The 21,246-nt window shown below is 56.6% G+C and overlaps 4 protein-coding genes across 5 annotated transcripts; 2 read left to right on the forward strand and 2 right to left on the reverse strand.

Annotated features, from left to right (window-relative positions):
* The first annotated feature begins 21 nt into the window (after positions 1-21).
* CREB3 (cAMP responsive element binding protein 3) lies at positions 22-4,837 on the forward strand. Its single transcript, XM_056117085.1, has 9 exons — positions 22-322; positions 460-600; positions 692-756; positions 879-992; positions 2,830-2,936; positions 3,060-3,128; positions 3,948-4,032; positions 4,127-4,211; positions 4,295-4,837. The coding sequence occupies exons 1-9, from the start codon at positions 187-189 to the stop codon at positions 4,672-4,674; spliced, it is 1,182 nt and encodes a 393-aa protein (XP_055973060.1). The 5' UTR covers positions 22-186; the 3' UTR covers positions 4,675-4,837.
* On the reverse strand, positions 4,744-15,840 carry GBA2 (glucosylceramidase beta 2). Its single transcript, XM_056117084.1, has 17 exons — positions 15,120-15,840; positions 12,335-12,426; positions 11,916-12,031; positions 9,239-9,457; positions 8,793-9,032; positions 8,530-8,632; positions 8,238-8,391; positions 8,015-8,140; positions 7,698-7,867; positions 7,391-7,495; positions 7,111-7,218; positions 6,849-7,000; positions 6,626-6,732; positions 6,355-6,497; positions 6,146-6,261; positions 5,531-5,722; positions 4,744-5,307 (listed from the first exon to the last, which is right to left on the reverse strand). Exons 1-17 carry the CDS (start codon positions 15,437-15,439, stop codon positions 5,038-5,040), a joined length of 2,733 nt encoding a protein of 910 aa, XP_055973059.1. The 5' UTR covers positions 15,440-15,840; the 3' UTR covers positions 4,744-5,037.
* A 29-nt stretch (positions 15,841-15,869) lies between these two features.
* Positions 15,870-19,982, forward strand: RGP1 (RGP1 homolog, RAB6A GEF complex partner 1). Of its 2 annotated transcripts, none has more exons than XM_056117086.1 (9): positions 15,870-16,015; positions 16,704-16,838; positions 17,070-17,206; positions 17,460-17,543; positions 17,647-17,796; positions 18,293-18,439; positions 18,688-18,815; positions 19,003-19,192; positions 19,620-19,982. In XM_056117086.1, the coding sequence occupies exons 2-9, from the start codon at positions 16,723-16,725 to the stop codon at positions 19,841-19,843; spliced, it is 1,176 nt and encodes a 391-aa protein (XP_055973061.1). In that variant the 5' UTR covers positions 15,870-16,015; positions 16,704-16,722; the 3' UTR covers positions 19,844-19,982. The 2 variants fall into 2 exon arrangements, with proteins under 2 accessions (XP_055973061.1, XP_055973062.1); XM_056117087.1 differs by lacking the exon at positions 15,870-16,015 and adding an exon at positions 16,085-16,197.
* Positions 19,983-20,016: 34 nt separating this feature from the next.
* Positions 20,017-20,944, reverse strand: MSMP (microseminoprotein, prostate associated). Its single transcript, XM_056117088.1, has 3 exons — positions 20,815-20,944; positions 20,517-20,625; positions 20,017-20,205 (listed from the first exon to the last, which is right to left on the reverse strand). Exons 1-3 carry the CDS (start codon positions 20,942-20,944, stop codon positions 20,025-20,027), a joined length of 420 nt encoding a protein of 139 aa, XP_055973063.1. The 3' UTR covers positions 20,017-20,024.
* Positions 20,945-21,246: the final 302 nt, after the last annotated feature.

Raw genomic sequence — 21,246 nt, forward strand, 5'->3', positions numbered from 1 at the left:
TCCCTCCTCCACCGCGCCGTGGCGCCGCCTCGCGGCCCCGCTTCCGCCCCGCGGGAAGAACTGCAAGTCCCGGGGTGCCTGCGGCCCGCTTGCGTCACTTCTGTCTTGTTGGAAGCTTGCGGGAGCCCTGTCGGAGAGGCGGGTGTGGCTGCGGGAGCGCCGGCCGGCTAGCCCGGGGGTGCGCAGATGGAGCTAGCGTTGGACCCGGGCCACCAGGACCTGCTGGACTTCCTTTTAGAGGACAGCGGAGGCCTGGGAGCCGGGGCCGACCAGCCGGTGGTGGACGCGCCCCTGGACTGGGAGCTGAGTCTTTCGGATGTGGGTGCTGGCCCCCGAGTCCCGGGGAAGCGGGGTAGGGGTGGGAGTGGGGGGTGTCCTGGGTGCAGAAGCGGGAGGTGTGTGTGTGTGTGTGGCGGGGGTGACCGGTCTCTGCCGGTGTTGTCAACCCCGTGCAGGTAGAGAGCGATTGGGAGGTGGAGGATTTCCTGAGCTCTTTGCTGAGTCCAGCGCCCTCGGACGTGCTCAGTGACCCGATCCCCTGCTCCGTGGGCCATGACCACACCTACTCCCTCCCGCGGGAACATGTCTCGATAGATCTAGGTGAGCCTGCAGTTGAGGGGCGTGCTAGCGCCAGAGGGGTCGAAGGAGGGGAAGGACTGCGGGACTGGCTGTCTTATTCCCTCTTTTGCAGATTTTGGAAGCGATGGGCAAGAGGGGGCCTGGATGACACCACTGCATGTGGAGTCTGCAGAGGAGGTAACTTTCCCTGGGGAGGGGGGATTATTTCCGCTTTTGCACGGGAGGGTTGGGGTGGGGTGGGGATGGGCTCAGGATTCCTTCCTGGTTGCTGGCTGACTCTTCCTTGCCACTCCACTCAGCTTCCCACCTCCCCGGAATCTCCCGAGATGACTAGACTGATACTGACAGAGGAGGAGAAGCGGCTGTTGGAGAAGGAGGGGCTTACTCTGCCTGGGACGCTTCCCCTCACCAAGGTAAGACTCCCACAGCTGGAGCCAGGACCCAGTGGTCACGGGGATTCTGTGAAAAAGTGGATCTAACTGAGAAATCTGACCAATCTCTTGCTAAGAGGAAATTGCTGCATGGCTGCCTGGGTGGACCTAGGATTTTGTGGTGCTTATTCACATTTTGGTGTTCTCTTGAAAAAAAAATAAGTCCAAACCCCCATGTATCACTGGTGCCAAAGACGCTGGAAACAGTGGTGTGAGACCACCCAAGGCTTCATTTGAACAGTTTCACGGAAATACACCTCATGCCAAGCGGTAGAATTAAAGTTTGAGAGTTTCAACGAGGCTGGACTAATGTGTATGACAGGAGTAAAAATCACATTAGGAATTATTTCATGCAAAGAATGGCAGTGCCACAAGTGCAACCCTAATTAGAAGTGGATTAGAAGTCCACTGTTCCTGGCAGAAAGCTTAGGTGTGCTTTTATTATGAGGGAGTCCAAGATGAGTCAGCCAGAGTGGCTGGGGCTGAAGGTGCGCTGATGGAGTGAGTGCCGCCCCCCAGTGGGCAGGAACTGTCCTACTCCCTTTCTGCTGGCCAGCTCACTGCAGGCACTGACCTGAGATCCCTCCCTGCCAGGTGATAAAAGAATGAGCTGTTTGTTTCCAAGTGGAGATAATGACTTACAATTTTGCTCAGTTTTTTTTTTTAAACTGAAGAAGCACCAGGTTACTTAAAATCGCTCTGACCTTTGTTCCCTTTAGTCCCAGAGGTCAGGTGCTGGCTCCGCCCAAATGAAAGATGTTAGAGACACAGATGTTGACTTTGGATAAGGGAGATTATAACCCCCACCCCCCAAAAACCAAAGTTGTAAATGGCCTGGCTGTACTTGCCCTCTATGTGAGGCCCCGTTCCCATCCCTGGCATTGTAAGCTGGTACAGGGGTGGGGAGGCCTGGCTGGAGTGGGCAGATAGCCCAGAGGGGTGGAGTACACGCTTTGCCTGTCTGAGTTCTGGCACTGCTGGGGTGGCTCTGGTGACCCCCAGCATTGCTAGGCTATTTCCAGGACAGGCCGTCGGACCCCTGAGCACCTATCTGAGGTTCCTATAATAGAGAACAAGGTCTGGCTTATGAGGCTTTCACTACCTGTTCTCATTGCCTCCCTATCCACTGAGAGATCTCGAGCACCCTGGGAGACTCTTGGCCAAAAGCTGTGTTGCCTACGGGGTGGAGGAGCTATAAAGGGATTCATGCTGTGGAAAGATTAAACAGTTTGCGGTTTTTCTTCCCTTTGGGCCTCCCAGGCAGCACGCAGGAAGCCTAGCGCCAGTCTGGATGGTTCTAGGCTAAGCAGGCTGGACCTGACAAGGCCCTGGCCCAGGAATGCCATGCTGCTTGAGACCACCAGGGTCACAACTGGCAATGCTTATGGGGGCCACAGAGTACTGGGGTCTCTGCATGCGCCCCTTCCCCTCACCTCAGCCTCCCTATTCATTGAGAGATCTCGCGCTCCCTGGGAGACTCTTGGTTAAAAGCTGTGTGCCCACAGAGTGGAGGAGCTATCAGAGGGATTTGTGCTGTGGAAAGATTAAACTTTTTGCTTTCCAGCTGTGCTCCAGTGTTTGTTTTTGGTTTTTTTGGTGTGTGTCTTGGGGTGGGAGGTGGGGCATACCCAGTGATCTCAGGTCACTCCTGACTCTGCACTCAGGAATTACATTACTCCTGGCAGTGCTCAGGGGACCACATGGGATGCTGGGGATTGAACCTGGGTTGACTGCATGCAAGGTGAACGTCCTACCTGCTGTACTATCTTTCTGACCCCTGGTCCAGTATTCTGATACTCCTTTTCCCCCTTTCTCTCAGATGGAGGAACACATCCTGAAGCGAGTGCGGAGGAAGATTAGAAACAAAAAGTCTGCTCAAGAGAGCCGCAGGAAGAGGAAGGTGTATGTGGGTGGTTTGGAGAGCAGGTAAGAAAGGGAGTGGACCTTGAGGGGGTGGGGGAGGGGACTGCCCAGAGCTGGTTGGAAGTGTTGCGTTTTTGAAGGAAGGACATGACTCATACCACCTATATTCTTGTTATTTTCCCGTAGGGTGTTGAAATACACAGCCCAGAACCTGGAACTTCAGAACAAAGTGCAGCTCCTGGAGGAGCAGAATCTGTGAGCTACTCCCCCAGCTGGTCCCCTTCCTGCCCCTCATCTGAGGTGGTCCCTCTTAGCCACTCCACACTCGGGCGCTTGACTGGGTAGCTTTACTGGGTTTCGAAAGTCACTAAGGCTAAGTCGGGTACTGAGATTAGAAAGCCCGTGCAGAGAGGAGGCCTGGGAAAGAAGAGAGGCTTCCCAGAAGGTAGGGAAGGGGAGAACATTCTCAGCACAAAACACAGAAACACAGCACCATCCAGTTTGGTGGGCAGGGGGTATTCCTAGGGAGGAGTGAGTGCCTCGCTGAGACACAGCACAGAGTCAGACAGAGGGCAGGGCCGGAGGTGGTCTGTGTGTGTGTGTGTGTGTGTGTGTGTGTGTGTGTGTGTGTGTGTGAGATCAGGCGGAAATCTGCAAAGTGAGGACCTAGGGCAGGGGGCCGGAGGTGGTGTGTGTGTGTGTGTGTGTGTGTGTGTGTGTGTGTGTGTGTGAGTGAGATCAGGCGGAAATCTGCAAAGTGAGGACCTAGAGCAGGGGGCCAGAGGTGGGGTGTGTGTGTGTGTGTGTGTGAGTGAGATCAGGTGGAAATCTGCAAAGTGAGGACCTAGAGCAGGGGGCCAGAGGTGGTGTGTGTGTGTGTGTGTGTGTGAGATCAGGCGGAAATCTGCAAAGTGAGGACCTAGGGCAGGGCCAGAGGTGGGGTGTGTGTGCGTGTGTGTAATCAGGTGGAAATTATTTGCAAAGCGAGGACCTAGTGCCCAAATTGGTGGGGCAGTCCTGATAGCAGGAGAGCTGCTTTCACTGTGACTTGCTCACCGTGCCCCTCTCCTCTAGGTCCCTCCTGGATCAGCTGAGGAGACTCCAGGCCATGGTAATTCAGGTGGCAAACAAGTCGAGCAGCAGCAGCACCTGTGTCATGGTGAGGGTGGTGATCTTCAGGCCACAGGAGTGCGGGGAGGGGAGGCAGGGGGCCATCCCTAGGCGGTCTGCATCACCTTTCCCCTCTGCCGCAGGTCCTGCTGTTCTCTTTCTGTCTCCTCTTCGTACCTGCTATGTACTCTTCTGACACGAGGGGGCGCCTGCCCGCCGAGTCCAGAGGTGAGCCTGGGGATGCCTTTAGGGACCGGCTGTGGGCACTGTGGGAAGAGCCAGGCTGACCCTGAGAGTCTTTGTCCCCTCAGTTTTGTCCCGCAGGCTCCGTGCCCTGCCTAGTGAGGACGCTCGCCCGCTGGCGGCACTGCCTGGCCTACAGTCAGAGGCACCAAAGGACAGTTCGGACCCTGTAATCCCCATGGCTGGAAACTCTTGCTGCCTCGTCTACCACTCGCTCCAGGCTCCTGGTGGAGAACTTGCCCCGAAGTTGCCACTCCTGGACCCTGTCTCCAAGTCCCCCTGCCTGGGTTGCATCCTACCCTTGCATGCAAATCTCACAGAAGAGGGGATGATGGCTCCCTCCCCCCAGCCCCACACCTGCCATCTTGCAGAACAAATTGTCAGGCTGGACATGCGCGTGGAGGGCACCCCAGCAAAAGCCTGGCGCCCCCAGTCTCTGTCCAGATGAAAAGGGAAGGACGTGGGCTAGCCTCAGTTCCTGGCCTGTCAGAAACCTGGGGGCACAAACACACTACACTTGCTTTCTGGGTCTTTTATTTGTATCTGTGTCTGTCTCTCACCCCGTGCATGGGCCTGGGGAAATCAACTGACCTCCTTGAACATTTCATGCGGTGGGGCAGGGTGGGGTGGGAAATAAATAAGTGATTCTGATGCCGGGGTCACCCTCATCCCTTTTTACTGGCGCAGGTAGGTGGGGAGACTGGAGGGGCTCTGATTGTCCTGGTGGCTCAGGGTCGCAGGAGACTCGGGAGGAGGGAAGGGCAGGCCAGGGGCTGGGCTGTCAGCACACCCTTCCCACAGTTCAGAGGGCTCATTCTGGGCTCAGGCTGGCTGTAACTTCCTTTGGTCCTAACTCCGGTGCTGTGCTTAGTCCTGTGCCCTTCGCCCTGTGTTTGGCTTTGTGCTGCTGCTGCTGCAGGGCCAGCTGCATTGCCCAGATGCTCAGGGGTCGCATGTAGGCCAGCGAGCGGAACACCTGCTGCTGGCAGTACGCCTCGGGAGTCTGGAAGGCCAGGCCCAGGCGCTCCCACACGGTGCGGTAACAGCCTTCCGCTGTCCGGAACCCCTCCCAGGTCAGTCCCTGGAAAGAGAAGTGGCGGTCATGGATCTTGGCAATCCCGTGGGCAGACAGAGATGGCAGGTTTCCGCCCTCAGAGAGCTCTCTGCTGATGGGAAAGACAAATCCAACCCTAGAGGCAGAAGCCTGAAGGCAGCAAACAAAACCGAGGCCAGGAAAAGGGAGGGGGGAAGGACCCTGGGCTAGGCCCCTTGAATTCTAGGGAGATGGGGAGGGAGAGTGTTACCTCCTGGATCATGGTGGCTGCCAGACTGTAGACCACACCCACCCAGACCTCGTCCGACTGTACACTGGACCTATCTGGGACACCTTGTGGCCGCATGCCATTCACAGCACCCATGGCACCGCCTGCAAAGGCCTTGACATTGAGCTCGAAGATGGTCTGAAGAGCACAGACGATGTGTGAGGTAGGAAACACCTAGAGGTTCGAGGACAGAAACAGGCTCTCTTACACCTGCCCCCCACATCCAGGGAAGTTCCCTTCCCACCCCTTGTCTGACTTCTTCCAATTTCTCTTTGTTTTTTTTTTTCTTTTATGCCACACCTGAAGGTGCTCAGGGCTGACTCCTGGCAGGGCTCAGGAGACCATATTGGGTGATGGGGATTGAATTCAGGCTGGCCCTGTGCAAGGCAAGCATCCTACCCACTGTACTATCACTTGGACCCTTCTTCCAGTTTCTCTTTTATGATCTGAATTATAGGGGCTGCACCAGTGGTACAGGAATGGAGCTCAGGGCAACTCTGGGTGATGCCTAGAGTCCATCAGTGCAAGCCTGAAGGTTTGGTGCTCAGGAGGTCATATGGTGGGGGAATGAAGTTGGCTTCCCCTCATCTCATTTACCTCGGTGTCTCCATCCCCTAGGCCACAGGCCCTCAAGAACCACTGCCCAGCACACTGGTCAGACATGATGCTGCAGGACTGAGGCTGAGAGCTGCAGTCGTAGTTGTAATAGCGGCCTGGAGTGAGGGGGAGGAGGGGGCAGAATGAGGCTCTGTGCATTCCACTGCCGCTGCCCGACTCCTCAGCGCCCCTTAGTGCCCCTGGCTCACCATTCCACAGCAGTCTCTCAAAGGCCTCTCGGCCTCGGCTAAGGATGGAGGAGAACTTGTCCTGGATGTCCTGTGCCCCACACAGAGCAGCCATCTGGACCATCACAGCCACAGCTGCCAGCCACAGTCCCCCACAGTATGCACTGGTCAGAGAGATGGGTCTGGGGGTTAGGTGGGCAGCCCCAGCCACTCCCAAGGCGGGTAACAGGCATCAAGTCCGTTGGTGCCCATGTCCCTGCCTCAGGCCCCTGGAAATCCGTAATCCCCCAACCTGGGGCCTGTGGCAATCCATCCATCATAGGTCTGGTCTGCATAGCCTCCGTTCTCTATGAGTCCATCTTGGTCCTTGTCAAACTTCATCTCAGACTCCATCACGGCCTAGAGAGGGACCAAGAGACTGAAGAGCTAGATGCTAAGGAAAGAATAGCCAGCTGGGCTCTCCCCAGCCCCGTCCCACCCACTGGCACTCTGACCACTACATCCACGACCCTTACCAGACACACGGGCCACATGTCCGTCAGGAAGCCCTGGTCACTGGTTAGGTAATAGTCCCGGTAAATCTGCAGCACGAACTTCAGGTTCAGGTCCTTCCAGTCGGCGGTGTCATGGATCAGATACGCATTGACCCGGAGCCATGGCTCGTCATCTGAAGGTGGAGGTGCCTGGCTTTATCTGTACCCAGTACAGTAGGCCTGGCCGTGTGAAACCTGAGTGTGTGTGTGGGGCTGGCGGTGAGCTGTGAGGAAGGGCACTTACCTGGGTCTCCTATGTCATGGGGGATAACATTCTTTGTTTTCACAGGGGCTACCACCCCACTCATCAGGTACCGTCGTTTGGTCAGGTCCTCCCCAAGGGCGGCCAGAGCTGGGGAAGCAGGGAAGGGGCAGACTTGTGGGGGCTCCCAGAGTTGGGAACCATTGAGCATGAAGGTGTATCAGGGACGGGGGTGGGGAGGAGATCCCTTGGGGCACCGCAAAGGCTCGGTCAGGCACATGGGGAACCGAGAGGACAGAAGAGGCTCGACAAGGGCCCTCACCCATGTCGTACTGCAGGCTGAGCTCCAGCTTGGGCCAGAGCATGACGAGGGCAAAGGATGCGTAGAAGTGGACATCGTAGGTATTGTACATGCGGTACTCCTGGCCTGGAGGAGGAAGGGAGAGGCACCGCTGGAAAACTCCTGTTCCTCCCCAGCTGCCCCAATCCCCTCCTTAGTTGTTCTCTGGAGTTGGTAGGCAGCCCCAGGGACCCGCATCGCTCAGTACCTGCAGCTCTGCCCTCAGCTCTCGACCAGTGTGCTCGGGAGGCCAAGCCCAGCCTCCCCCAGGGCCTGCCAGCAGCCGTACCTTCCAGGTAGCCAAACCGGCCGTACTCCAGCAAGGTGGGGCGCAGCTGACACATGGTGTCCCCCAGCGCGGGCAGGGAGTCCTCGGGAACTTCCAGCCACACTGTACCCCCGTCCGCCAGGAAGTACAGCTCGTTGAACAGCGCTGATTTGTACCAGGCAGGCAGGGACCTGGGCAGGCGGGAGGGGGCGGCCCAATGAATGCAGCCCTTCCAGGAAGGATGTGGGGGTCACCAAGTGGCCCTCAGTCCAACTCTGCTGTCTCCGGGGGTGGGGTGGAGAGTGGGAGTGGCCAGGAGAGAGGAGTGAGGGGGGCACCTGTCGTCCAGCACTGGGCTCTGCCAAGCCGAGATCTTCTCTTCCCAGGTTGCATAATGACACAGGGCATAGTGGCTGAGGGCGGGGGCAGCATCGCCATCTGGGCTGAAGAACCTTGTGTATCGCCTGAGGTGGGAAGGAAGGGCAGGATGGGAACAAGGGCCCCCAATTTGAGACCTGGCACTGCCGGCCCTGATGCCTGATGCCCCCACCAGCCCCTCACCTGTAGTGTTCTTGACCCCTGGAGCCAAACATGATTTTGGGCATGTCCCAAGCCAACGAGAACTCCAAGCAGCAGCGGCCTCTGGGTGGCAGCTTGCCCGACGCGCACACAGCCCCCGCAATGCCGACGCCTTTCTGTGAGGGGGCGCTTGGGCCTGAGGGAGGCGCAAGAGGAATGGGCAAGGGGGTCACCCCCCGGCCCCAGGGGTCCCTAACAGGGGAACCAGGCCTCTTCCTTACTAGGTGCCCCCACCCGGCTCTTCCCACCACCTCCTTATCAGAACCCCCATCACCAGTGGGGGAGTCCAGCTGTCCATCATGAAGTAGATCCTGCCACACCTGCTGCCCAGTGCCGTCAGGGTCAAAGGCTGTGACGTGGGTCACCGTGGTATCTGCCTGTTAGGGGCCAGGGACTCCGTGAGGGGCAGTGCCACTGGTGTGCAGCCTCTGGCCCGTGCTAGTGCATATACCCGGGGGGGGGGGGAGGGGGGAGGGCTGTGCTGAAGGGGTGGGCTGAAAGGCTCAGGGGGCAGGGTTAGAGGCAGCTCCTCCATACCGTGCGCCGCGCAGCTACTGCCATGGTGTAGGGATTGTGGGGGCTGGGGTGGTGCAGCAGCAGCCCCTGGACAGTCTCCCCATCGCGCTGCAGACAGAAGGGCTCATTCCACAAACCCCCGGGGCCGTCGTCTCCCCCGCCAAGTCCGTTCCGCATGGAGAACATGATGGACACGTCCAGGGCTTCGTCGCCTTCATTTTCCACGTCCCACACAAAGACTCCGACAGGCAAGCTGCTGTCCTGGGAATGAAAGGTCAGGTCAGGAGGTCCCGGGAGGCCCCTCCGAGCCCTGCTCCCCCGCACTGACTCAGCAGGCCGTGATGCCAGGCCGCCCCCAGGAGCCAGAGACCCAACAGACTGATGGCAGCCCCAGAAGCAGAGCGTGCAAGAGAAACAGTGGCGGGGCTGGGATGGAGTGTGGTGGTGTTGGGGGTAGGGGGGCGCACCTGGTAGTCGTGGGGTAAGATGGGTGTAATCTGGCGGCAGGTGAGGGTGACGCTCTGGCCAGGAAGCTGATAGACAGTCCAGGCTCGGGGGTAGAGTGCGTGGTAGAAGGCGAAGAGCCCGCACAGGCCCCAGTTCCAGCTTCGCAGGACCCGGGGGCGCTCCACCGACAGGACCTGCTGGTACACGGTCTGCCCTCTCCGACGCAAGCACACTGTGAACTAGAACAGGGCCAGAGAGGCTGGGCGCCACCCCCTCGGGCCCCTCACACTCTCGTCGCTCGCTCCCATCCACCGCTTGCCCGGCACCCTGCTTTCCTGTCCTGCCCCAATCTTCTCATAGGACTGGGGCTCGCTCTCATGGACAAACTGAGCTACGTCAGTCCCCCTGGAGAGTTTTTTAAATTTTATTTTTATTTTTTTTGGATTTTTTTTTTGGGGGGGATCATACCCAGCAATGCTCAGGGGCTAGTCCTGGCTCTGCACTCAGGAATTACTCCTGGCATTTCTTGGGGGACCATATGGGATGCCACAGATTGAACCCGGGTTGCCTGCGTACAAAGCAAATGGTCTACCTGCTGTCCTATCGCTCTGGCCCCATGTAGAGTGTTTTTAGTGAGTCCCCAGGATGAATTTCTTCTACTTGGTTTTCAAGGCCCTTCTAGATGTGGCCTCTCTCTGACATTACTTGTTCAAGCACCAGTACAGTGATCATATTACATACTCACTATTGGGGAGAGGGAGAGTGAGAAGGAGAGAGGGAAGGAAGGAGGGAGGGAGAGGGAGAGAGGGAGAGGGAGGGGGGGAGAGAGAGAGAGAGAGAGACCCACCAGTACTGTGGTCATATGACATATTTACCATTGGGGAGAAGGAAGGAGAGAGAGAGAGAGAGCACCACAGGGTCCCCCTGGCATCACTGTATACAGTCCTGTAGCCCTGAGCATCTATAGCCTCCTTGGCACTGAACTACCAGCCTGGTTAGCCAAGAATCACTGGAAGACTGGAAGGGCCTCCTGAGCACTGCTTGGGAAAACCAGAAACCAAAACCATACATAAAGCACCACAAATACTGTTCCTTGAGCACATACATTTCCATCTCCATGCTTTTGCTCCTCTTATTCATTTTCCACCTGGTGAAACCCCTCTTCCTCCAAGGCCAGCTCCTCTAAGCAGGGTGCCCTTTTGCTGTGTGCCCAGCCCCTCACTATGCAGAGTTATAATGTGCTTATTTACATTCTGTCATCCTGACTGCCCACCAAGACCTCCTCTCCAAAATAGGAAGAGAACGTGGGAGTCTGCAGCATGCCCCCATTTCTCGGGGTCCTTTTCCTATCATGTTGGCAGTGGAGTGGCCTCCATCTCCATTCTCTCAAAGCCCAGAATCAAAGTTAGGCTTCCTGATGGTAGAAGCTATAACAAAGTAATCTCTTGCCTTAGTTCAAACTATGACTAAATTTTTTGTTGTCCTTGTTTCTGGACCACACCAGGCAATGTTCATGGTATTGTACTGGGTCTGCAACTCTCATCAGGCTCAGGGCACCCTCAGGGGTTCCGGGGATCAAACTTGAGGTCAGCCATATGCAAGACAATCATCCTACCACCTATCAGCTGGCCCATGTCTAATATTTTTATTGTCTGGATAAAATAATCTTTGACATTGCTGAGGTAGTCAATAATGATTACAACTGGCCTTTAGCCACAGAGACACTGATCTGAAGCTCACTGCTTCCACTGACCTGCCACAGCCCTCAGGCACGCGACTAAGTCTTGCTGGATTTACTTTCTTCATCTGTAAAATGGGCACAAGAACAGTATGTATACCTTACAGGATTGTCTTTCAGTACTAAATAGTATACAAAAGCCTGGCCTATACCAAGCATTCCATAATTACTTCGACTAGAGTCACACTTCTGGAAGGCATTCCTTTTTGGAATACCTGAGGGATGAGCCAGAAAGGAAGCTTGGGCATTGGGCAGGGCTGGTAAACCTGAACTGGGAAGGGCATGGTCATTAACTGGACTCAAGGCCTGCTAGTCATTTCTCCTCTGAAGATGAGCTGAAAGCTGGAAGCACCCTCAGGCAGGAAGCAGGAACTTGGTGGACAACTCAGCACAGGAGGTCACTAGAGATGCTGGAAAGTAGAGCACAGGCCAGGCAATTAATGGCCAGGTATGATAAAGGAGCAGGAGGGACAGAAGGGAAACTTTAGAAAAGGGAAGAAGGCTTGGAAAAGGAAGCCCTGAGCCAGGGAGACCTCCTGAGGCCTGACCTCAGTAGAGAGTGGACAAATGAAGCTGAGGAGGGGTGCTCTGGGTACGTATGTTCAGACTTTTGCTTCTGTTCTCCTTTCTGGTCCTATCCAGTGTTCTTCCACCAAGGGTAAGTGATCTGGGAATATTCTGTACTCTGTACTCACTCAACCGATGGCTGGGAGCAGTGAAGTGGGAAAGATACATTTCCTAGGGAAACGATGCCAGGGCTGTTTATTCCTTCAAGGACTATGTGCTCTTCATCTCATTCCTATCCTACACTCCAGCACAGGGCTGAGCCCATGGAAAACCATTCATGAAGAGCCGACTGCACTGGCTGCGGGCCCATCTAGCCACCACATCCTGCACTAGCCGTCCTTTCTGGCCAGGAGATGAGGTTCCAGGCCTTTCTTTCACTTCCTGGCTCTTACTTGGTCAGCAATGACGGTTCGGTGCTGGTACATTCCAGGATTAAGCTGCCAACGACAGAACTGGCCTCTCCAGCCCCGGGTAATCGTGCCTCCCCCGATGCCACCCAAGGGACAACCTAGAGAGAGAATCAGGATGGTTGGGGGAGTGGGTAGTGGGGGGGGGGGTGGCATGATTAGAGGAAAACAAAACTATTTCTCACTTTCTCTAACTACCAAGATGGAATTCTCTAAAACCCACTGTGACTATCAAATCAGTACATAGTAACCTTGAACATATACATTGTTATACATCAAGAATGGTTCAGCAAAGCTGGGAGAAAGCAACACTTGGGTATAGGGCCTGTAACTTGCAGAAAGGGAAAACCTCTTTGCCTGGCTCTGGGATAGCCTGGGCAGGGCCGAGCATGGAGGAGGCTCACCGTAAATCTGTCTCAGGGGCACACAGTTGATGAGGTCGATGAAAGGCGTCTTTTTCTCCACTTGGGTCTTCCGGTACCACCACCGGAAGTACCTGGGGAGCAAGTGGGAGCATGAGTGGAACGGGTGGGCTTGCTCATCATCTCTCTTTCTCTCTCTCTCTCTCCCCCCCTCACACACGCGCGCACACACACACTCCCTCCCTCCCCCCCCCCTCAGAAATGCACAAACTGTGATTTCCACGGAATGTCCCCAGGACCCATCACCTTTGCTCCCAAATTCTCCTCTCGACTTCTCTCCTGATTCACAGTCCTTCAACCCCCAGATGGGCTGTGTTTCTCCTTAATGGCACCTTTCCAGACTTTTCTAATTCTCTGACTCTCCCATCACAGTTGTAGATCACCACTGGAACTTTTGACTGAGTGGTGTTTCAGGGACTATGTGGTACCAGGGATGGAGCCCAGGGCTTGTGTACGCAAAGCCTGTGATTCATCTCTCCAGCCCTTAAGTTCCTGTTTCTAATGTTAGATGTTTAAAAACTGTAAGCTTTCTGATGCTATTCTTTTATAATATCACAGTAAAACCTTCAAAAAGTGCCATTATTTCCTGAGTGTCATCACAGTTCTGCATCTCAGGGGCACAGTTCTCTTTGGGATTCCAGAGTCTCACCTCTGTCCCAGATCATCTTCACTTTTGAATTCTTCACTCAGCTCTGCCAAGGGTCTCTCCCAACTCCATCCGCCTGCAGGGACTGTGCACTCTTAGGGTCAGGCACACCACTAGGAACCCCTCTGAGTTGTGGTTTCCTTATCTACAACATTGGGACGCTTCTTGCCCTGCCTACCCCATGACTGAAAGAGCAAATGACATGGTCTGCATGAGGGCTGCAGAGAGGAATATCTGTGTCATGTATGAGCATTACTTGTACATCCCCTATCTGAACTCCTCATCAGTCTTCCTACTTCATTGTTTCTCATGTGAGTCTGACATCCTTTTAAGTTCCACAGGGAAAGAGACAATGACAGAAACCAGTTGAGGATTCCCCTAGTGGCTTCAAGCAACGGGGCACTAGAGAGATGTGTAGGGGCAGAAATCAGGGGTGGATGTAAGGGTGATTAAAGAAGGAAGGCACATTCCTAGGGTGGGGGAGGGAAAGAGACAAAGGAAGTGATAAGAGGCAGGAGTCTCTGCCTGGCCTGCGGACTTTGAAACCAGAGGCAAGAAAGGGACAGTTGAAGGGAGGTGCAGAGGGGATGGGCTGGTAGGGAGGAGAAAGGCGAGATATGGAAAGTGGCAAAACAAAGTACTGGCACAGAATAAGCACCCAATAAATATTTATTGAATGAACGACCTTGTAGCAGAGCAATCAAAATGATCAAAACTAACCGGTTTCCCAAACCAAGAGAAGTCTGCTGGGATTGGGATACTTGTCAGCATACCCTCAATTCAACTCCCTCCGTCTTAGGCCTATGTCTCCCCCTTCATGCAGCAGCTGGCCTTTCCTGTTTGGCCTTCTCCATAATTTCAGCTCTAACTTAATTTTACCATTCAGAATTCTTCCTTGTCTCACCCTCCTTCTCAGAGCAGGAACTCCTCCCTGTGTTCCAAAGGCCCTGTGCCAATGACGCCCACCTCTTCCTGGTTCGGCCCAGCTAGTCTCAAGGGGTAAGCACAGCATCAAGTCTCTGCCTCAGCTCATACTTAGTATCAGCGGGGCCACACCGTGTACCTGTTCCTGACCTCAGTGACCCCCTCACCCTCCCACCCCATGCCCCCAGGTGCCTCTCTCAGCATCCATGCCCTAGATCCTGTTCTGATCCAAGAACGTGGGCATCAGCATTGGGCTGGGTCAGTTTCAGACACAGCCTGGAGGGATATTTCTCCTCTGGTCCAAGTCCAACCCTGAGGAACTAACCAATGAGCCACATGTCATGGGGGGGAGCAGGTCCAGGGGACTGCCTGAGGACTGGAGGTCCTTAACCAGCCTCCCACACTGACTGGGAAAAAGAGGGGACACTTCCCCTCCCCCACTTTAGAAGTCTTGCATGCCGGATCCCAGCCTGAATGCCTCCCTCCCAGGCTGTGTTTACAGTGTGGCTGACTCAGGCTGACCTCGGGGTGATGCTTTCTGTCCTCCTATCTCTCTGCTCCTGGTAATAGGACTTGGCACCTCATTCTTTGTCTCTTAACTCCCAAGGGATCTGGAGAGGGCCAGAACTCTACAGAATATGACTTGGGGTGTCTAGGATTCTAGGGGGAGGGATGGAGGAGCTCTGGGGATGCCCGTAACAGTGCTTCTCCTGTCAGAGGTCTGTGCTTCTGTATATCCCCGAATGGAATGAGCAGCACCTCATACGGGGCTGGGTGCACAGGCAGTGGCTTTTTCCTTAGAAATAACCCTTAGCAACTGAACTGATGGGCACAGGAAACGCAGCCCAAGGGAGGTACAGAGAAAAAGGAGAACCCGGCTCCCAAACGTATCAGACAAGAGCAGTCAAACCAATCCTTCCCACTCGACCACAACATACAGCTGACCCCAGCTGGACTGGGAGAAGGAGCGGAAATGGGAGAGGCAGACTTCAGACCCAGATGTTGCTATCATGGAATTAGAGGAAGAGTCAGTGGGAAATAGGGGGTAGCGATGAGATGATAAGATATACCTGGGCTCACCCTGAAGAGCCAAGGGTTTAAAGAACCTGGTGCGATTACCAGCTCGCTTCTCATGTTGTTTCACCTCTGCTGGAACAAAGTGGAGCTAAGGACCTCTAGACAATAGGGCACACTCACCTCAAGCCCATGCCCAGGTGCTTTATCATGTTGCTGAGCGAGACGTTGTTGGCATTGAAAGGTTTTCTTTTCTCTGCAAACTCGTGAGCCAGGCAGATGCGCCAGCCAAAGGGGGGCACCTGGTAACCCTTCGCTTGACCCTCATAGGAAGCCATCAGTTGCCCTGAGTCCATCCCGTCGTTTGGGGGTGGGTCGTCGGCGGGCCTCTCAGGGTCCGTCACCTTTACGGCATCCGTGCCTCCAGTGTCTTCAAGGCAATACGCCTGGGGATCCCTTTGGGCACAGCTAGTCTGCTCCGAGGCTGGGACTCCAGTGCCCATGTTCCCAGGATCCTGAGTTCCCACGATCTCCAAGCTCCGGGTTTCTGAACCTTTTGGATACAATGTATCTGGCTCCCGGATCTTTGGATACAATGTATCTGGTCGGCCCAGCCCACAAGCTGATGCTGGGTGCAGTGGAACGCAGAGCCCAGAGCAGCGATGAGGCTAACGATGGGCCCGCGAGGAGCGAGCCAAGGGCTGCTGCAGCGTCGGCGCGGGCGAAGGCAATGAAGCCTCCCGGGCGCCGCCGCGCTGGTCTCCCTGGGTCCTGGGCGGGAAGGGTCGGGCCTCGCCGTCATTGGGCCGCGGTGATTAGCCAGACTGGCCGAAGGGGGACGGGGCGGGAGGGGCGGAGCCCCGGGGGCCCGCCCGCCCGGCGCCGCCCCCGGGACCCGCCCTGCAGCTCCCGGCCGCCGGCTCCCGGGGCTCTCAGGGTCCCGGCACCTCCAGGCTTCCGCGCGCTGCGCGCCGGGTCCCGCCGGCCGGTATCCGCGCAGCGAGCACGCACGCCCGGCGCAGGTCCGCGGGAGCCGTGGGAAGGTGACCGGGACGGCCTGACGAGCAGAGTCCCTTCCGGTGCGGGTGGCCGGGCGCTTCCGGCCGGAAGCGGCTCGGCGGGGGGCGGGGGCGGCGGGGGAAGTCCCGCCCCGCGCCGCCGCGGCTCACCTGGCGGGGTCCCGGCGGGCGGCCAGGTGAGGGGGTGTGGCGGTGGCCCCCTGGATTGCGACCCGGAGACGTACTGGGACTCGGAGCTCCAGGTGACGGGCGTCCTTGGCCTTGGGGCGGGACGTGGGGCCTTGAGGCCGGCCCGGGGGTGAGGGGGTGCTGGGGGCGGGCAAGAAGAGCCAGAGCGGAGGGAGGCCGGAGGAAGGGAAGCCGGAGCTGCAGGGACCTGGGGCTCTCGGAAAGGTGCCCCTCCCGGATTGCGAACCATAGTACGGTGGTTGAGGCCTTGCTTGCAAGCGGACCCACTCAGGTTCCATCTCCCGCATTCCAGGGGTTCTCCCGAACACTGCCAGGAGTAACTCCTGAGCATTGCGGGGTGTGACCCGAAAGCAAAGCAAAACAAAACAAACAAAAAATAAGAAAGAAGAAAAGAGAGAATGAATCTCTCTTCCTGGGTGGCACCGTGCCCATTGCCACTCACACCTCCCATTCGCTTCCCCGCATCCCAGATCTCTCCTCCTGAATGTGCCCCGCACTCCCCGCGGCTGGCCGCGGACATCGGACCTCTGACCACCCCTTACCTCCAATTTTCTTCCAGACCCAGGCCCTGAGTTGCCATGATCGAAGTGGTGGCAGAGCTGAGCCGGGGGCCCGTGTTTCTGGCCGGGGAGGCGCTGGAGTGTGTGGTGACCGTCACTAATCCCCTGGCCCCCACAGCCACTTCTGCATCCAGGTGGGGGTGCTAGCCCTTCTGGGAGGCTGGCAGCCCTGGCACATCATCTCTCTCACTCCTTGGGGCTGTTTGTTGGCAGCACTCTCCTCTCTGCTTCACTTCTCCCCCACCCTCTTCCCTTCTTGTTCAGTGGTGTTTCTATGGGGTCCTGGGATAGCTGCCTCACACAGTGCGGTGGGGGGCTGCCAAGGTCAAGAACGCCCTCTGATGCCACCTCTTCTTCCCCAATAGTGAAGCTTTGGCCTGGGCCAGTGCACAGATCCACTGCCAGTTCCATGCCAGTGAGAGCCGGGTGGCATTGCCGCCCCCTGACTCCAATCAGCCTGAGGTGCAGCCCGAGAGCCAGACTGTCTTTCTGCCACATCGAGGTCAGAGATGGCACGAGAGGGTGATGGGGTGCCTCTCATCGTGATGGGTGGGGGGCTGACGTGTAGTGGATCATTGTCACTCTGGGGATGCAGAGAAAGACAAGTGTGTCTTTGAAGGTTGCAAAACTGTCTTTATTTTCCCAGAAGAGGGGTGGCCCAGTGTGGCCTGCCTGGACCAACCACTCTTCCTGTCTGTGCTGGCCTTGTGGGGTTCTGACCTCAGGGTCCTTAACCCAAAGTCTTTCTCTTATAGGTGAGAGGGGCCAGTGTATCCTCTCCACTCCTCCAAAGATTCTCTTCTGTGACCTGCGGCTGGAACCTGGAGAGTCCAGATCATGTGAGTGGCTGTCCCAGCCCTGGATAGTGGTACAAGGCTCCAGGGGGAGTGGGAGAGGGGGTTGAACTGACTGCCTGTCGCCCTGGCCCCCCCTCCCACCTAGACTCCTACAGTGAGGTGCTGCCTCTCGAGGGACCTCCCTCCTTCCGGGGCCAGTCTGTCAAGTATGTCTACAAGTTGACCATTGGCTGCCAACGCGTCAATTCCCCCATCACCTTACTTAGGGTCCCTCTGAGAGTCCTCGTGCTGACGGGTGAGTGAAGTTTCATTTTACTAGGCTCATGGAAGGGGCTTAAAGGATGCTTCCTCTTTTCTTTGTTTTGGAGTGGAGAAAAGTTGGGTGCATGAAGGATGGCTTAGCAAAGAGTGCTCAGGGGGGCCCTGGGGGGGACACTCCCTGTGATACTTCACCAACTGAGCTGGGCAGTTGAATGCTTGGGGGTCCATGTGGGTCTCCAGGGCTACATGCTACAGTGCTTGAGGTGTGTGTGTGGGGGGGTGCTGGGAGGGTTCTGTGGTACTAGAAATTTAGCCCAGGGTCTTCCTTCAAAGCATGCACTGCAGTCACTGTGCTCTGTTCAGGCTTCCTGTTCTCCATGAAGGTGTAAGGGAATGGGTGCTGGAAGATTCTGTAAAATGGGTTAAGATCCAAGCCTCCGCTGTAGCTCTCCTTCTGCCCCTCAGCTAGAGTCTAAAATCCTAACATCTGCTTCTGTCCATTCCCTCCTCTCCCACTCTCCTCTCTGCAGGCCTTCAAGATGTCCGGTTTCCCCAGGATGAGTCTGTGGCCCCATCCAGTCCGTTCTTGGAGGAGGAAGAAAGTGGCAAGAAGGACTCTTGGCTCACAGAACTGGCGGGGGAGCGTCTCATGGCCACCACATCCTGCCGCAGCCTCCGTGAGTATTCTGTCAGAATTGCCCCCATCCCAGCCACCATGGGAATGAGAACCCCAAACAGAATTATCCCTTCCGTCCCCCTTCCCACTCTCTCCTCAGGGTACTCTTGTCCCACACAGACTTTCCTCACTGCCACATTTCCTCTCACATTATGAGGAGAAATTCATCCCATTTCTTGAGTCCAATTTCCCATGTCCAGATGTTCCCCAGTATGAACCCCAGGTTTATACTGTGCCATTCCTCCCCAGATCTGTACAATATCAGCGATGGCCGAGGGAAAGTTGGAACATTCGGCATCTTCAAATCTGTGTACAGACTTGGCGAAGATGTGATAGGGACCTTAAACCTGGGGGAAGGAACTGTTGCTTGCTTGCAGGTGAGTAAGGAGGGGACTTTGGAGGCCTGAAGGGAAGGGTGGACGTGGGGGAAGGAAAAGATCCTGCATATATATGGGCAGGGGCAGGGGTGTGGAGAAGTGGGCAGCGGGGTCCCCCGGGGGCCTGGGCTGGCTCTCAGCAGACCAGCACTGCCCAGTGCTGCCCACACTGCTTTGTTCCTCGCAGTTCTCGGTAAGCTTGCAGACTGAAGAGCGGGTGCAGCCCGAGTATCAGCGGCGCCGAGGGGCAGGCGGCGCCCCCTCTGTGTCCCATGTGACTCACGCCCGGCACCAGGAGTCCTGCCTACATACCACCAGGACCAGCTTCTCCCTCCCCATTCCACTGAGCTCCACCCCAGGCTTCTGCACAGCCATTGGTGAGACTCTGACCATTTCGAGGAGAAGGGTAGAAGGGGGCCGAGCATACATTTGTGCTTTGGTATCCCACAGATCCTGCTTCTTAACACGGTGCCCAGCCTACGCCCACCCTGGCCCATCACACTCAGGCCTCACACTTCTGCACACCAGGGTCACTGGTGCTACAGAACAGTGAACTCGCACACCAAGTTGTGCTGTCCCCACACTCGGGTGTGTAGGTCCTGCACACCCTTGCCTTGTAGTCTGATTTCTGGTTAACGCCGTTGATATTTCCAGAGTGACCCTCGAACCTAGCTCCCTGCCCCATGCCTTCCTCCCTCCTTCCCAGTTCACCCCAGACGGTGTTTCCCCTGTTTGCTAACTGCTTGCTGGCATTGGCTTTTACTCCTGGTTCCTAAGTCCCCTCCTTTCCTCTCCCCGCCACAGTTTCCCTGAAGTGGCGGCTACACTTTGAGTTTGTGACATCCAGAGAACCCGGTCTGGTACTCCTGCCTCCCATGGAACAGCCCGAGCCTGTCACCTGGACGGGGCCCGAGCAAGTGCCCGTCGACACGTTCAGCTGGGACCTCCCCATCAAGGTGCTGCCAACAAGCCCCACGCTGGCCTCCTACGCCGCCCCGGGCCCCAGCACCAGCACCATCACCATCTAAAACTGCCACTGCTTTGCGTGCCGGGCCCGGCAACCAAGGCCCGTCCCCACCGGGCCCAGGACCATGGACAATGAGAGGCCAACCTTAAGCGGGAGCATTCACTTATTTATTCAGAATAAAGTGGTAGCTGCTAGTGGTTTCCCTGCACGTGGCAGCAGCAGTGGGCAGCTGGCAGAAGGGTCTAGCTGGAGTGGGGAGCAGAAGCCCCGGCAGCAGGGGTATTTGCGGAGCCCCACTCTGGGTCGGGTCCTCCCCCTTTGCAGGGCAGCCGAGGGTCCGCTTTCTGCACCAGGGAAAACTGGCAGGTGTCTGCCTCCCGGCGGAGCTCGCACTCAGCAGGGAAGTCGATGGGGTGCTGGGACCTGGGAACCAAAGGTGGGGGTTGGAGTCAGTGCAGTCCCAGGCACTGTCCCACCCCCACCCCATCCCACCATTCCTCAGCTCCTGCCCGTATGTGGCTGAAGCTGCCCTCCTTGCCCCTCCTCACCTGGTAGCTGTGTTTCTTCCACACCCACCCCACCCCCCTTCCTCCCTCCCTCCCGCATTTTCAAATCTTTGGAATCTCCAGCTTCCAGCAGCCTCCTGCCGCTGTCCTGCTCCGACTCACAGCCCAGCTGTCTGGTTCCTCCCACTCATCCCTTAGTCACATGGGTCAGTCCCCCAGGTCACTCACGTGTCGCAGCAGCCCACCCCAACGGGATGCAGGCAGGTGCAGTGGAAACAGTCCCCTCGGAGCCAGGACTCGCCCAGGCTATAATACTTCCCCTCATAGTGGCAGGGGGCTAGGGAAGAACAGGAAGTGTTGGCACCTTCGAGGCTGGAGTGCGAGTAGGGTGCACGTCACTCCTGTGTTTAGTCTCTTCTGAGCAAAAGGAGTCAGGGTTCTGACACGGCATCTCCAAGCCGTCCCACCCCCCCACCCCACCCCCTTTTCTGTCCTGGTCCTTTCCTAGTGTCTGACCCAGCTTTACCTTGAGCTTGGAAGTAGCACTTGCTGTGGACTCCCGGGTACTGGAGAAGCAGAGAGACGAGCAAGCAGAGGGGCCCCCAGCCTCCCAAGATCCCCTTTGCCTGTCCCGCCCAGGGTGCCCTCACAGCCATTTTCCCGGCACAGTGCTCGGGGACCGTTCTCAGCTCCCTTTGCAGCTGCTCTGGGTGTTCTCCTGGGCTTTTTCCTGGTTTCTCTCCTTGTGGTCTTAGCCTCTGTCCTCCTCTCTGGGGCTCCTGTCTCACACTATCTTCCTGCCTTCTCCTTGGACAGGCTCAGGGATGTTTATAAAGTGAGGACCCTGGCCCCCTGCTGAGGAGAGCTGGAAAAGTTGTAGCTCCGTTTCCTGAGGTGAGGGCATGAAAACAAGAGGTCTAGCTTTAACAAGCTGTGAGAGCTGATTCATGCCCCAGCA

Source organism: Sorex fumeus, unplaced genomic scaffold (genome assembly GCF_029834395.1).
Source record: "Sorex fumeus unplaced genomic scaffold, SorFum_2.1 ptg000034l, whole genome shotgun sequence".
Lineage (NCBI taxonomy): Eukaryota > Metazoa > Chordata > Mammalia > Eulipotyphla > Soricidae > Sorex > Sorex fumeus.

Bases quoted from the DNA above. Each gene is read 5' to 3' on its own strand.
- RGP1 (XM_056117086.1), top strand. From the start codon at position 16,723: ATGATCGAAGTGGTGGCAGAGCTGAGCCGGGGGCCCGTGTTTCTGGCC. The intron at 17,797-18,292 runs GTGAGTGAAGTT...TCCTCTCTGCAG, and splicing joins GAGAGTCCTCGTGCTGACGG to GCCTTCAAGATGTCCGGTTT. The intron at 18,440-18,687 runs GTGAGTATTCTG...ATTCCTCCCCAG, and splicing joins CACATCCTGCCGCAGCCTCC to ATCTGTACAATATCAGCGAT.
- GBA2 (XM_056117084.1), bottom strand. From the start codon at position 15,439: ATGGGCACTGGAGTCCCAGCCTCGGAGCAGACTAGCTGTGCCCAAAGG. The intron at 9,033-9,238 runs GTGCGCCCCCCT...TTTCATTCCCAG, and splicing joins TCTTACCCCACGACTACCAG to GACAGCAGCTTGCCTGTCGG. The intron at 7,496-7,697 runs GTACGGCTGCTG...TTCCTCCTCCAG, and splicing joins CCGGTTTGGCTACCTGGAAG to GCCAGGAGTACCGCATGTAC.
- CREB3 (XM_056117085.1), top strand. From the start codon at position 187: ATGGAGCTAGCGTTGGACCCGGGCCACCAGGACCTGCTGGACTTCCTT. The intron at 601-691 runs GTGAGCCTGCAG...CCTCTTTTGCAG, and splicing joins ACATGTCTCGATAGATCTAG to ATTTTGGAAGCGATGGGCAA. The intron at 3,129-3,947 runs GTGAGCTACTCC...CCTCTCCTCTAG, and splicing joins CTCCTGGAGGAGCAGAATCT to GTCCCTCCTGGATCAGCTGA.
- MSMP (XM_056117088.1), bottom strand. From the start codon at position 20,944: ATGGCTGTGAGGGCACCCTGGGCGGGACAGGCAAAGGGGATCTTGGGA. The intron at 20,626-20,814 runs GTAAAGCTGGGT...GTTCTTCCCTAG, and splicing joins GTGCTACTTCCAAGCTCAAG to CCCCCTGCCACTATGAGGGG. The intron at 20,206-20,516 runs GTGAGTGACCTG...TTTGGTTCCCAG, and splicing joins GGGGTGGGCTGCTGCGACAC to GTCCCAGCACCCCATCGACT.